General features: G+C 36.5%; 2 protein-coding genes across 3 annotated transcripts; both read right to left on the minus strand.

The window, feature by feature from the left end:
* Positions 1 to 2,847: 2,847 nt before the first annotated feature.
* LOC116212973 (50S ribosomal protein L2, chloroplastic-like) lies at positions 2,848 to 6,054 on the minus strand. 2 transcript variants are annotated; one of them, XM_031547754.1, is made up of 5 exons: positions 5,817 to 6,054; positions 5,313 to 5,537; positions 5,099 to 5,197; positions 4,777 to 5,013; positions 2,848 to 3,231 (listed from the first exon to the last, which is right to left on the minus strand). In XM_031547754.1, exons 2-5 carry the CDS (start codon positions 5,448 to 5,450, stop codon positions 3,124 to 3,126), a joined length of 582 nt encoding a protein of 193 aa, XP_031403614.1. In that variant the 5' UTR covers positions 5,451 to 5,537; positions 5,817 to 6,054; the 3' UTR covers positions 2,848 to 3,123. The 2 variants fall into 2 exon arrangements, with proteins under 2 accessions (XP_031403614.1, XP_031403613.1); XM_031547753.1 differs by lacking the exon at positions 2,848 to 3,231 and having other exon boundaries at positions 4,609 to 5,013.
* A 4,375-nt stretch (positions 6,055 to 10,429) lies between these two features.
* On the minus strand, positions 10,430 to 11,776 carry LOC116214531 (stemmadenine O-acetyltransferase-like). Its single transcript, XM_031549927.1, has one exon. It carries the CDS (start codon positions 11,774 to 11,776, stop codon positions 10,430 to 10,432), a length of 1,347 nt encoding a protein of 448 aa, XP_031405787.1.
* Positions 11,777 to 13,110: the final 1,334 nt, after the last annotated feature.

Genomic DNA, 13,110 nt, shown 5'->3' on the forward strand with positions numbered 1-13,110 from the left:
AAGTGAGAATTTGTGAGCCCATTATGGGATTAGTTTTTCACTTTCAAGTATTTTAATTGGCTATTACTCATTCAAGTGGATGAATAATACTCATCCAATATTTGCTCAGAAAATTGGAGGCCTTGAGCCAAACATTAACATGAAAATTTAAATTTATTTAATAAAATTAACATATCATTTATCTAAAAACTAGGTAAGTGCCCACGATTTGCACATACAATCTTTAGTAGCATAAATGTTACGAACAACCAAATATATTATACGAAATATTGTTTACTTAACTATGGAATTAACAATGTTCTAGTTTTTTAGTGATCTACGTTATATATGATTTGTATATTAAGTTTGTGCTAAGAATCTTTATATTTCAATTGATTTTGAATTATATTTGATCATATATATATATATATATGTATGTATGTTTGGCACAAAGGAATGGGAAAGAATGAAGTACAATGATATTAAGAGAGAAAATATGACTTTTTTTTTCGTTGATATATTGAATTGTGTATGATAAGATATAATTGTGTTATTAGACCTTTAACCTCCCTTAATTTATTTTTGACATACATGTTATTTCTCTTTTGAGCAAATAAATACATTATGGTGTGTGTGTATATACGTATTATAAAATGTATACTTATTTTTGTTTAAATTTATTGAAATAGAAATTTTAAAATTTTCATTGATGAGTATTTGTTTCCAATGGTTAGTGAAACTATATATATATATATATATATATATATATATATATACATAAAAAGAGTGTGAACGCGTTAATGGTGTTATCTATTAGTGATTCCTTGGGTAATCTATAAGCAAATAATGAATTCATCAAGCAGACCATCCAATGAAAGGATAACACTCTAGACAAATTACTTTTATAAAATAAAGAAAAAGTATGATCATAGCTCTAAGCAAATAATGACCTATCAAGCAAAACATCTCATGAAAAGATAAAACCATTGTTATCAGAACCGGACCGGACCGGCCGGTTCGACCGGTCGGACCGGGAACCGGCACCAAGTCCGGTCCGGTTCGCCTAAAAACCGAAATGGCAGCTTTGAACCGCCGGACCCATTGAACCGGCCGGTTTTAAGTAAAATTTCATTAAACCGGCCGGTTCTATGGGTTTTTATGGGTTTCCTATTTAATGTAAAAATTGGTTGGTTGTGTAAAGATTTGAACTCATGACCCCTTGCTTTTCATATTAGCATACTACCAACCAAGCCACCACCACTCTTTTGTTCTTTTAACTCTACTTTTAAGTACTTATTAAAATAAAATATTTATTTTGAAGTAAGAAATATTAAATATAGATACTTTCTTATACTATTGTTATATTTCTTTAAAATCATCATACTTTTATCTTAATTATCATAATTTTTTTAATAATATGAATATTTATTTTATTTTAAATAAACGAGCGGTCCGACCCATCGAACCCCCGGTTGGATCCATAAACCCATGACCCCGTACCCCTTCCGGTTCATCATCCGGTCCGGTTCTGATAACACTGGATAAAACCCTAAACAAATTATTTTATTAAAAAAAAGATCTTAGATTCGCGCTACACACGGACTCAGAATGATTTAAATAAGGTTGAGTCCAAATATTTATTTCATACGAAAGATTGAACATAATGAAAACAAAAAGATCTCAACATTTATGCAAATTAAATTAACATTTCACGTATTAAAAGATTACATGTAACTTTAGTGTGTGAAATTATTTCTTATTAATTTGAAAATATTTTATGATTTATTTACCAATAATATTTCAATTAAAAATATCAATTAGAAAAGGGGGGGGGAGCGGCGGGAGGAACACCAGACTCACGGCAACCCAACCCCTCAAAAAAATCCAACGATGAATATCCCATTTTCATGGTGACAAACAGTCACCGTAGAAATTTCCTGATTGATGAAGTGCTGTCGTTGTTTCCAATTTTGACAGGGTTTCGAGAAAAAACACGTGAAAAATCCTTTTGGATGCTAAGATGCATTTCACGTACCTTTGAAGAATTCATGCACGTCTTGGCAATAGGCTAGCCAGGACCAGGAGGCATTCTGCGAGTCCCCTAATATATCTTTTTTTGATATGTCGCCTGATATTTGTCCTTTTACGACGGGGACCACCAAGACTCGCGGTAACCCAATCCATCAGAAAAATCCAACGATGAATATCCCATTTTCATGGTGACAAATTGCCACCGTAGAATTTTCCTGATTGATGAAGCGCTGTCGTTGTTTCCAATTTTGACATGGGTTTCAAGAAAAACACCTGAAAAATCCTTTTAGATGCTAAGATGCATTTCACGTACCGTTGAAGTATTCCTGATTCCGGCCACCACTCCCGATTTGACGACCCCAATCAGCGGTTGGCGACAAGGCCCCCACTGTCCCTCCCCGATTTTGCATTTTGTTTTTGTTTTTTATTTTTTAAAATAATTTTATTATTAAAGAGAAAATGGGACTACTCGACCTACACATCAACAATTTCCGTCCAAATTAATGGAAAAGTTGACGACATACTAGAATTATTATCAAATCGAAAGTTTGTGCTTTTTTGGTTAAGAAAAAAATTCGTGTTAAAATTATTAAAATGGGAAATATTTGTACTTTTTTTTATTAACTTTAAATGTTATACAAAAGAAGAACCAATGACACAATATACAAACTCATTGATGTTCGTTTTGTTATCCTGTTTTCGTTTCTCTTTGAGGGCATCTTCTTTTCCCAACAATGCTGCCTCAGAATCAGTCACCCTGACCCTTTCTCGTGATTATACGCCAACATTATGTTGGTTCGGGGAAGTTGTTCAATCATAATAGACAAGTCAATCACGTATTTACATGACACCAACCCATTCTTTATATAAGACAAAAGGGACGTATAGTACAAATGCTCGAGAAGTTACATGATAGCCACAATTTGCTTCCGAGCCAAAACCAGTGCATCGATAAATAATGTGTGAGAGATAGAACAGCCTCAGCAACCATTACATATCAGTTCTCAGGTTGATCTGAGAAGTAGTATCACCTTGAGATGGTCCCTACAAACTGCAGAGGCAATCAAACCCCCTTATCAGAAGCTGAGAAGATTGCTGTGCAGCCTCGAATTGTCAATAGTAGCGGTTATTAGCCAGTGTGAGTTTCAACATTTTCGCAAGATCATATGACTTAAAGTCCTTGCCATAGCTTAAGCATAGATCCGGAGGTGTTTTCCCGTCCTGAAAAAACAATTACACGATAAAATTTAATAAAAGCACAAAGAGGACCAATCCAAGAATGCACCACCATCTCAAGCTCAATTTTAGCTTGGACATGGAACTTTCTAAAACTTTCACTAACACCATTATCCCATAAAACGCAAACTTCTATCGGGTTAACCTTGTTTCTTGTTGTTTTGTCAGCTCCATTCACCAGTAAAATTTTCCTAATATCTAGTTTCCTAGTCTGCATCACGATGTGTAGCAGAGTCCACCCTTGCTATAGAAGGAATATGTGAGGACATCAACCCTTAAACAAAAGTAGAATGCTGGAGATGGAGCAACTTCTAGCCCAATTTGGCTCAGCCTCCCAGTCCTACTGATCTGGAGAAACCACAAAGTTGAAGAACAGATCTCCAAAATTGCTGCCCAAAAAGCACATTCGAAAAATAAGTGGGCTCTGCTTTCCTGAGTTTGAGATCGAGCTGGAGCAATATCTCGCATTGACTCCAAGGGTGCCAATTGTCAAACCACAAGTGAGTATCAACACCATCTCCTGTAACATGCTGAGGATATGCAACCTCTCTAAGCTGAAGAATCTTTCTCCAGTTACAAGAGCTGGAACTTGCTTCAATCGACCATATACTTTTGCCCTTGAGACCATAAGCTTCAATCCAGCCTATTCAAATGGAGCCTGCTTTTATGAGAATCATCCAGAGATACCTGAGCATACAAGCCTTATTCCATATCCCGAGCTGCTTAACTCCCAATCCTCCTTCACACTCGATAGCAATAGTATGGCCGATCATTGTAGGTATAATGGTAGATGCCCTAGACCAAGTTATTTTTATTTCTTTTTCTGCCTTTGTGTTAAGTTTCTAAATTTTTCTTGATAAAGGATTTGCTACAAAAGGATTTTTTTTTCTTTTTTTAGTGAACGGGCCACTAGTTAATTACGCTTATTTTTCTTTTTACGACGGCGACAAAGAATCAAATTATTTTTATTTATTCCTTTCCCTACTTCTTCCAAGTGCAAGATAACCCCAAGGGGTTGCGGGTTTTTTTCTACCAATTGGTGCCTTTCCTTCACCACCCCCATGGGGATGGTCTACCGGGTTCATAGCTACCCCTCTTACTATAGGACGCTTACCTAGCCAACGTTTAGATCTGGCCTTACCCAAACTTTTCCTTTTCTGGATCACCCCAACATTTCCCATTTGTCCGACTATTGCTAAGCAGTTTTTGGATATCAAACGTCTCTCTCCGTAAGGTAATTCTAATGTGGCAGACTTCCCCTCTTTTGCAATCAGTTTCGTTATAGCACCTGCTACTCTAGCTAATTGTCCACCCTTTCCATGTGTGATATATATGTAATGTATGATTTTGCCTACGGGCATATAGGTCAAAGGTAGGGCATTTCCCATTTTATATTGGAACTTCTGTACCAAAAACAATGGTATCTCCAATTATAACCCTTCTGGAATGTAAAATATATCTCTTCTCACCATCCCCGTAGTGTATGAGACAAATGTTTGCATTTTGATTAGGGTTGTATTCTATGCTTACAATTCTACCATATATGTCTTTTCCATTCCGTCGAAGATTGATTTTACGGTATAGACGCTTATGACCTCCCCCTCTATGCCCTGCGGTAATGATTCCTCTTGCATTACGACCTTCACTACGACCATGCTGTCCAGAGATCAAATCATTTCGTGTTTTGTCAGCTCCATTCACCAATAAAATTTTCCCAATATCTCGGTTCGTAGTCTGCATTGCGATGTGCAGCGGAGTCCACCCTTCCTGTACAAGGAAGGTGTGAGGACATCAATACACCTTAACAAACGAAGAATGCTGGAGACAAAGCAACTTTTTAACCAATGCTTACATTATCTTGCACATTGATATCAACCTTGCATTTGGTCAGTAACTTAACAGTTTGTCTGGCACTGACTTGAAAAGCATAATGCAGAGGGGTGGCCGCATCCTTCAACAAAAAAGGGATAAAAATGAGCATACTACTGCCTTAAGTGCCAACTATATTTAAGGCGTAAGTCGTTTCAGAGCTCTAGAAGAACGAAAACTTTGAATGTTTTACTCACCTGATCCTTGACACGAAGGTTTGCACCCTTCCTCAGCAGATGACTATTAGAGATATATCTCGAACTAACAGGAGGCATCCGTAAAAAAAGTCCACGATAAAATGTGGAAGTAGTTGAAGCAGACCAAGGCATTGCCATTGTCAGCGCTCCTCCACTACAGTTCAATAATACACGGAACACTCCGGACCACGTGACAACCCGGATACAGAAACTATGAACTGCCACCTGCAACCGAAAACCACAACTTTAATGTAACTTGCGGCTTGTGAATAACAACGATACATAGAATTGCTTCAACCATGATAAGGATCCCCTTCTATACAGGAAAGAGGCTTAAGATATAGCGTAAGGGGCAATTCGTCGAGCAACCAGAGCGCATCATTACTGATCATGTTCCTGCTCCTACCGACTCAGGCGATAACTTAACACGGGAGAAATCGTTCCGTAGAATCCACAACAATGGAGCCCGACATCAGAGGCTGCAAATTGAGTGACTTGACTTACCGGTGAAGAGCTTGTTTTGCGTATTCAGTTCGTGCAGATAAGAGTTTCCGACAAGCTATATTAAGAAATTGAAGGAACGAATGAGCTTCTTCCGGTGAAGCAACGGCGGCTGGATTCTTCGCCGGGAAGCGGACCACCGGCCGAAGGCCGTGAAGGGGGAAGGGGGAGAGTCAAAGCGTTGGCGTCAGAGACGAAAATTATGTGAAGCGGGAAGCAGGGTGCGCTTCCAATACTTATTTTCATGAAGTGATCAGTGATGTGATGAAATATTAATATTAATTTTTATTTAAAAAATTCAAGATCATTAAAAAAAAATATTTTTTCAAATACATTACGTTATATAAATTAAAAATTATAGAATTAAAAAAATCAATAAATTTGATTTTAAGATGAGATATCTTTTTAAAAAATATTTTTTATTAAAAATAATTCCTAAATTAAAAATAAATAATAAAATCCTAGAAATTTGCTTTCAGAAATTATATGCTAATATATACTTATTTGATGTTAATATTGATGTCATGAAATATTAATTTTTATTTTAAAAAATTCAAGATCATTAGATAATATCTATAAAAATAATAAAATCTTCTCATATATTTCAAAATCATTATGTTATATAAAGTTAAAATGTAAATAAATCAAGAAATCGAATTTTATGATAAGATATCTTTAAAAAATATTTTTATTAAAAATAATGCGGGGAATATAAATATATAAATAAAAACCTGAAAAATTCCTTTTAGAAAATATATAATAATATATGCTTATTAAATTTAATTCAGAAAACCAAGCGTTTTAAGGTCATATATTAATATATTTATATTATGTATGAATACACATTAATATATATTATTTTAATTTTTATATTTATGTGATGAAATGTCAATTTTATTTAAAAAAATTGAAGATTAGGAAATAACATCTATCCATACATTTAATAAAATCTTCTCGTCTATTTCGAATACATTATGTTATATAAATTATTAAAATTAAAGAAATTAAGAAATCGAAATTTTATGATGAGATATCTTTAAAAGATATTTTTTATTAAAAATAATTCCCAAAATAAAAAAGAAAATGAATTTTGTAATATCTTTAAAAAATATTTCTTTATTAAAAATAATTACTAAAATAAAAAAAATAAAAACTATAAAATTCCATTCAGAAAATTATATTGCCTTTAATTGAAGATCACCATAATATTCAAAAGATTTTATGATATTTTCAATCTTTTTTAGATGAAATATTTTAATCAAAAATAATTTTAAAAGATTTTATTGCTAATTTTATTATAAAAGATAATTTAAAATTTTAAAAACAAAAAAATCCAATAAAATTCCATTTAAAAATGGAGTGTTCCGAGGCCATTTAGCCTAGTCCACATCGTATTTTGCTTTCAAATATATACAAATATATATATATATATATATATATATTTCTAAATCTCTCTCAGGGCATCTTCTTTTCCCAACAATGCTGCCTCACGAACAGCCACATCGACGACAAGATAACACTAGAGCTGCCTATGAGGCGAGATACAACACCGGATAATACGGATGCAAACAGTTTTTAATGGCTTATTCTTTGTTTTAAAAGTTTATTCTTTCAATGGTTGTTGAGAATCGGACCTGAATGTTCTAGGTTTCTAGGCAAGAGTATTGCCTTTTGGCCACTGCATCATGCACATTTTCCCATGATTATGCACCAACATTAAGTTGGTTTAGGAAAGTTGTTCAATCATAATAGACAAGTCAATCATGTATTTACATGAAACCAAATTGGTCTGTATATAAGACAGAGGGGACATATAGTGCGATGCTTGAGAAGTCACATCAGAGCCATAATTTTCTTTCGAGCCACAACCAGTGCATCGATAAATAATGTGTGCGAGATAGAACAGCCTCAGCGGCGGTTGCATATCAATTCTCAGGTTGATCTGAGAAGTTGTATCACTTCGAGATGGTCTCTACAAAAATGCAGAAGCAATCAAACCCCCTTATCAGAAGCTGAGAAGATTGTTGTGCCGTCCATTATTGTCAATAGTCGCGGTTATTAGCCAGTGTGAGTTTCAGCATTTTCGCAATATCGTATGACTTAAAGTCCTTGCCATAGCATAAGCATAGATCCAGAGGTGTTTTCCCATCCTGAAATAACAATTATACGATAAGTAATAAAAGCACAAAGAGGATCAATCCACGAACACACCAAAATCTCCAGCTCAATTTTTGCTTGGACATGGAACTTTCTAAAACTTTCACTAACACCATTATCCCATAAAATGCAAACTTGTATTGGGGTAACCTCGTTTCTTCTTGTTTTGTCAGCTCCATTCACCAATAAAATTTTCCCAATATCTCGGTTCCTAGTCTGCATTGCAATATGCAGCGGAGTCCACCCGTCCTGTAGAAGGAACATGTGAGGACATCAACACACTTAAACAAGCGTAGAATGCCAGAGATGGAGCAACTTTCACTTAAACAAGCGTAGAATGACAGTCCCTGACTGCAGAATGTTTCTCATTAAACAAAAGAAACCTCTGCATTATGCTTATCGGTAAAGTGACAGTTTTTCTGAGAAACTGTCACTTTTGTAGTCCTTGATGACTTCTCGGTCACTTTTGTGAGCTTTGAGTTTGGCACTCAGGGACGCCCGTGATTTGGATGGCCGGGCGGTAGGAGTGGAGAATATGAAGATATGAATTCTGATTTGAGGAGCGAGTATAAGTAATTGCATCGAGAATTGAATAACAATATGCAACTTTTTTCTTGATCTTTAAGGATCTCTCAACCAATACTCAACACAAGAGCTCCTCTGTATTTTTCGGAGAGTATGGCCATCGGCCACTCAATGTAACTAATAGTTGATTGATTTGGCCGGTTGAACTTGTTATTTGATGATTGATGTCTTTGGGTTTGAACTCCCTCGTCTCTCTCCTTTTCAATTATCTACTGCAGACTCTTTTTTTTTTCCTTGACATTGAACAGTTGAACTCTATTTCAAATAATATTTTTCAGAATCTATTATTTCTCTCCGCAGAATAGAATGGTATTTTTCAGGTAGGATCGCTTTTATTTTTTGTAGAAAGAAAAAGCTGCCAGAAATTCTCGATCACTTTTTTTTTTTTGCTAACCGGGGTGTCCTTGCTTTACCCGACTAATCCCCAAAGCTCCTTGAACCCTGGCGACGCACAGAAAGGGTAAGCACGCCAAAGGCTCTCCGGTGGCTCCAAGGAGTTTTGAACCCGAGATCGGGGTAGATACTTACTCCTCCTTACCACTAGGCAAAACTGCTAGTTTCACATGGCCTACGAAAGAGTAATATAAGGAGAAATTCAAAATTTCCTACCCATAAAACTATATCAAAACTATATCCCACGACCTACAAGAAAAATTGAAGTAGATAAAGCGTACCGAGAGTCCCACGCGTGACGCCTCTACCGGTATCCACACTGACTTTCTCGACAGGTCTTCGAGATCAGCAGTGCTAACAGCCAACTCTCGAAGAAAACACCAACGCGACACCTAAAATTATTAGACTTAATTGGACCTAATGAGTTGAACAATTCAACTCAATTATACCCATTTATATACATACATGTATATCTTATATATACGTGCATATAAATGTACACATACATGCTAATACACTGCCGTATATCTACACATATATAGGCTTGGGGAGGGGGGCAATTTGCTTGTCCCACCGGTATGGGATTAACCCAAAATGGGTTACCACAAGCCATGTGTCAAGATACATGGCATCTCGTGACTTGTCCATGTGTATGTATAAATGTATACATGTGAATGGCCCTTGTGTATGTATAAAATAGGTTCCAATTAATCTGATAAATCAGGTCTAATTAATCGGTAAATTTAATCTTATTAAATATTCGATTAATCGGTCGCACCTAAAATCGTCTATTCACTATTAGACGATTTTAACGTTTCAAAATATCTCGTCGATTTAGTCGTCGTGTGTGACCGTGTAGGTTTCTGATTACGTTGACAATAATATTGAAATCTCTATTTCAATATTAAAAACAGTGAGCGGCATCTAGCAATACATCATTGTTACTTGAGTAATCGGAAAGTCAATTTCACGACAAACCTTGTGACTCATGTTACCTTGTAGTATAATCATTTTGTCCTCTATATCCTTATTGAGCCCAACACATGGTAGATATCATCATTATATGGCACAATCTCTTTTTCTTCGCTTACCAGGTAAGTCTATCAGAACAAATGAGCTCGATATCCCTATATCGACTCATTTGGGTATGCATACACTTTTAGACTCTACCCACCAAGTGACCGTGAGATATCACTCCCGTTATGTAAGATGGACAAATCATATCTTGGTCACTCACATTTCTTTCCATGCTTTGTGGCATACCCAATAACTGTCTTTATAATCAACATGTTACGGTGGCATTTGACAGTATCAAAATATACGACATTATATGTAGGAAACCGTGGTGACCTCAAGTCAAAGGACCACTGCACCATTGTTACTATGAGATCAGCTAATGACAATCTCGTACCAATCCATGTAACAGTCTCATGGCGAGTCAATCCAACATACATTACTCCTAATGTATATTTGTGATGTGACTAATGTATATCGGGATCCTCCTGCAACAGAGCCATCTCCTGTTCATCCATAATCACCCATGCTTCTATTCCATCGCCCGACCTTGTGTCCACCAAAAATATCAAGTTGAAGAACATCATCTTGCACTCCCAAACGGGACTAACCCAAATGGGCCTTCCCCAACCAAAATCGATATCATAAAACCCGAATTTACACCAACTCGAGCACACAAAATGGTCCACTCCGTGACCGTATTCAGACAACCCAACTCCGAGCACCTTTTCGAAAGAGCTACTTATCAAACTTTTGTCCTGTCTTAATCCCGAGACAAATTCGCCATCTACCTTGGATATTGCTCCTCTCAGCTCAACAACCAAAGAGGGCAACACATCTTCGGCACCATCATGAGATTTAGTAGTGCCCTTGTAATGTGCAGCAGCCAGCCAGAGAAAGTTTCCTAGGGGACCCGATAACGGAGGATTCATCCTCTTGCGAAAGTTCACCAAATGCGTGAAGACTGAAGGCCTTCTGAGACCATTGTTCTTTCTCTCGAGTGCGGCCATGGCGCACTTCCATAACAACCCGCTGACCGCCTCAACACGAGTCGGGTTCTTCACACTGGGACCCTTTCCTCGGGCTCTGAGGGCCTCTATTGCAGGCCCAGTAAACGTAAACCTCTTGGTGGCCGAGTTGCCCGGTCTGCATATCGAGTTAAACATGATCTTTGATGAGTCACGCAGCCACAGATCGTTTGCAGGGAAGAGCTCCGCCGCCACCATGAGGTCATGAGCTGCTACCTCGCTGTTGCCACTACCGCCACCTGATCCCCGGCCAACTGCTGCCCACTCCTTCAGGAATACTCCTAAGGCGATCCCGTCATGGAGTCTGTGCGTATTGCAAATTCCGAGGGCGATGCCGCCACACCGAAACACATTCACTTGAATATTTACGGCGTAAGTCAGTTCGGGAAATTCCCCGATAACAAACTCATCGCTGGGAAGCAACTTGTTGAGCAAGACGAGGTCCGGGTCAGTTAGGAACTGAGTTATGGACATGTTAACACTAGCCTCGACAAAACGGGCACCTCCATCATTACAGTCTACGTAGAGGCCATCATCGCAGATCTTCCCCGCAAGCGGGTAGAGCTGAGTCAAGGTCCGGGAGAGGGACTTCTTCAAAAGGTCTAGTTTCTGGGGGACATCTAAGCAAGGGCCGGCCTGCTCGGAGTTGGACGGGTAGAAGAAGATAGCCGTAGTAAAAGGAACTGGAATGAGCTGATCGAGGAGGGAGAGCTTGAAGGTCCGGAGGTGTTGCGGGGTTGGCGAGGAAGGCTTGATGAGCACTTCAGAATTGATCTTTACTTCCATTGTTGCCTCGGTTCGGCTTGCTCTGATACTGCTCTTGGGATGAAGGGAAAAAATGGAGACGAAGAAAGACAGGCGATACTTCTAAATGTTTTGTTTTATTTTTTTGCTATGGTCCGAGGCCATTTAAATAAACGATAGAAGGTTGTTGTGCAAACCGCGCTATAATTCAAAATTAATCATAGAAAATCCATAGTCTGGTAGATTTCGGAAAAAATCTCGCAAATGAAAGTTGTGTACCATTCGTACACCGAAAAGTTGTGCACCAATTAATTTCATTTTCTAAACCTTAATTGAAAATTCATTATTTTCCCTCAAAATATAAAAAAAAATAGAAACTAATAAAATTTATAGAATGGAAAAGTAATTAAAAATTAATAAAATTTACAAAAAAAAAATTTACTCGATCCAACTATAGTTAATATATGGATAGAATCAAGGAAAAAAAAAAGAGTGAGACAAACTACCTTATTCTCCCTATATAATAGTACAAAAAAGAGTGGAAGAGAAAATAGCAATATTTTCAAGCCTTTTAATTGGGTGTTACTCATCCAAGTGGATGGAGTAATACTCATCCAATATTTGCTCTGAAAACTGGAGGCTTGAACCAATCATTAATATGAAAATTTACATTTATTTAATAAAATTAACATAAAATTTATCTAAAAACTAGGTAAGTGCTCACGGGTTCCGCATATAATCTTTAGTAGCATAAATGTTATGAAAAATTAAATATATTATAGGAAATATTGTTTACGTAATTGAATTAACTATGTTTTAGTTTTTTAGTGATCTTCGTTATATATGTATATCAAGTCTGTGCTAAGAATCTTTATATTTTAATTGATTTTAAATTATATTTGATCGTGTATATATATATGTATGTATGTATGTATGTTTGGCACAAAGGAATGGGAAAGAATGAAGTAAAACTATATGATGCGGTAGAAAACGGGTAATTTTATGTTATTTGAGCGTTTTTGTAATTTTATGTTATTTGGTTATTTTTGTAATTTTTAGGGAATAGTTCATTTTACGGAATAGTTTATTTCCTTCGTTATAATTTCGTTTCCTTCGCTATAATTTCTTTTAAGCCCATTTAAGTGTTGTAAGCCCTAGGGCTAAAGATGGTAGTTTTTTGGATGAATAAAATTTCGAGAGAATATTTTCTCTATTTTTCCAAATTCGGCATTAATTGAATCAACGAATTTGATACCTATTCCCTAGTATTCGTAGAATCAACAAGTTATAGAATATTTTTTCTGCCATTCGTACTCGAATCAACATATTATAATTATTTTTTAATTTCGATGAGTCAGTTGGTATTAGAGCCAGGT

This window comes from Punica granatum, chromosome 7, assembly GCF_007655135.1.
Source record: "Punica granatum isolate Tunisia-2019 chromosome 7, ASM765513v2, whole genome shotgun sequence".
Taxonomy (NCBI): Eukaryota; Viridiplantae; Streptophyta; class Magnoliopsida; order Myrtales; family Lythraceae; genus Punica; species Punica granatum.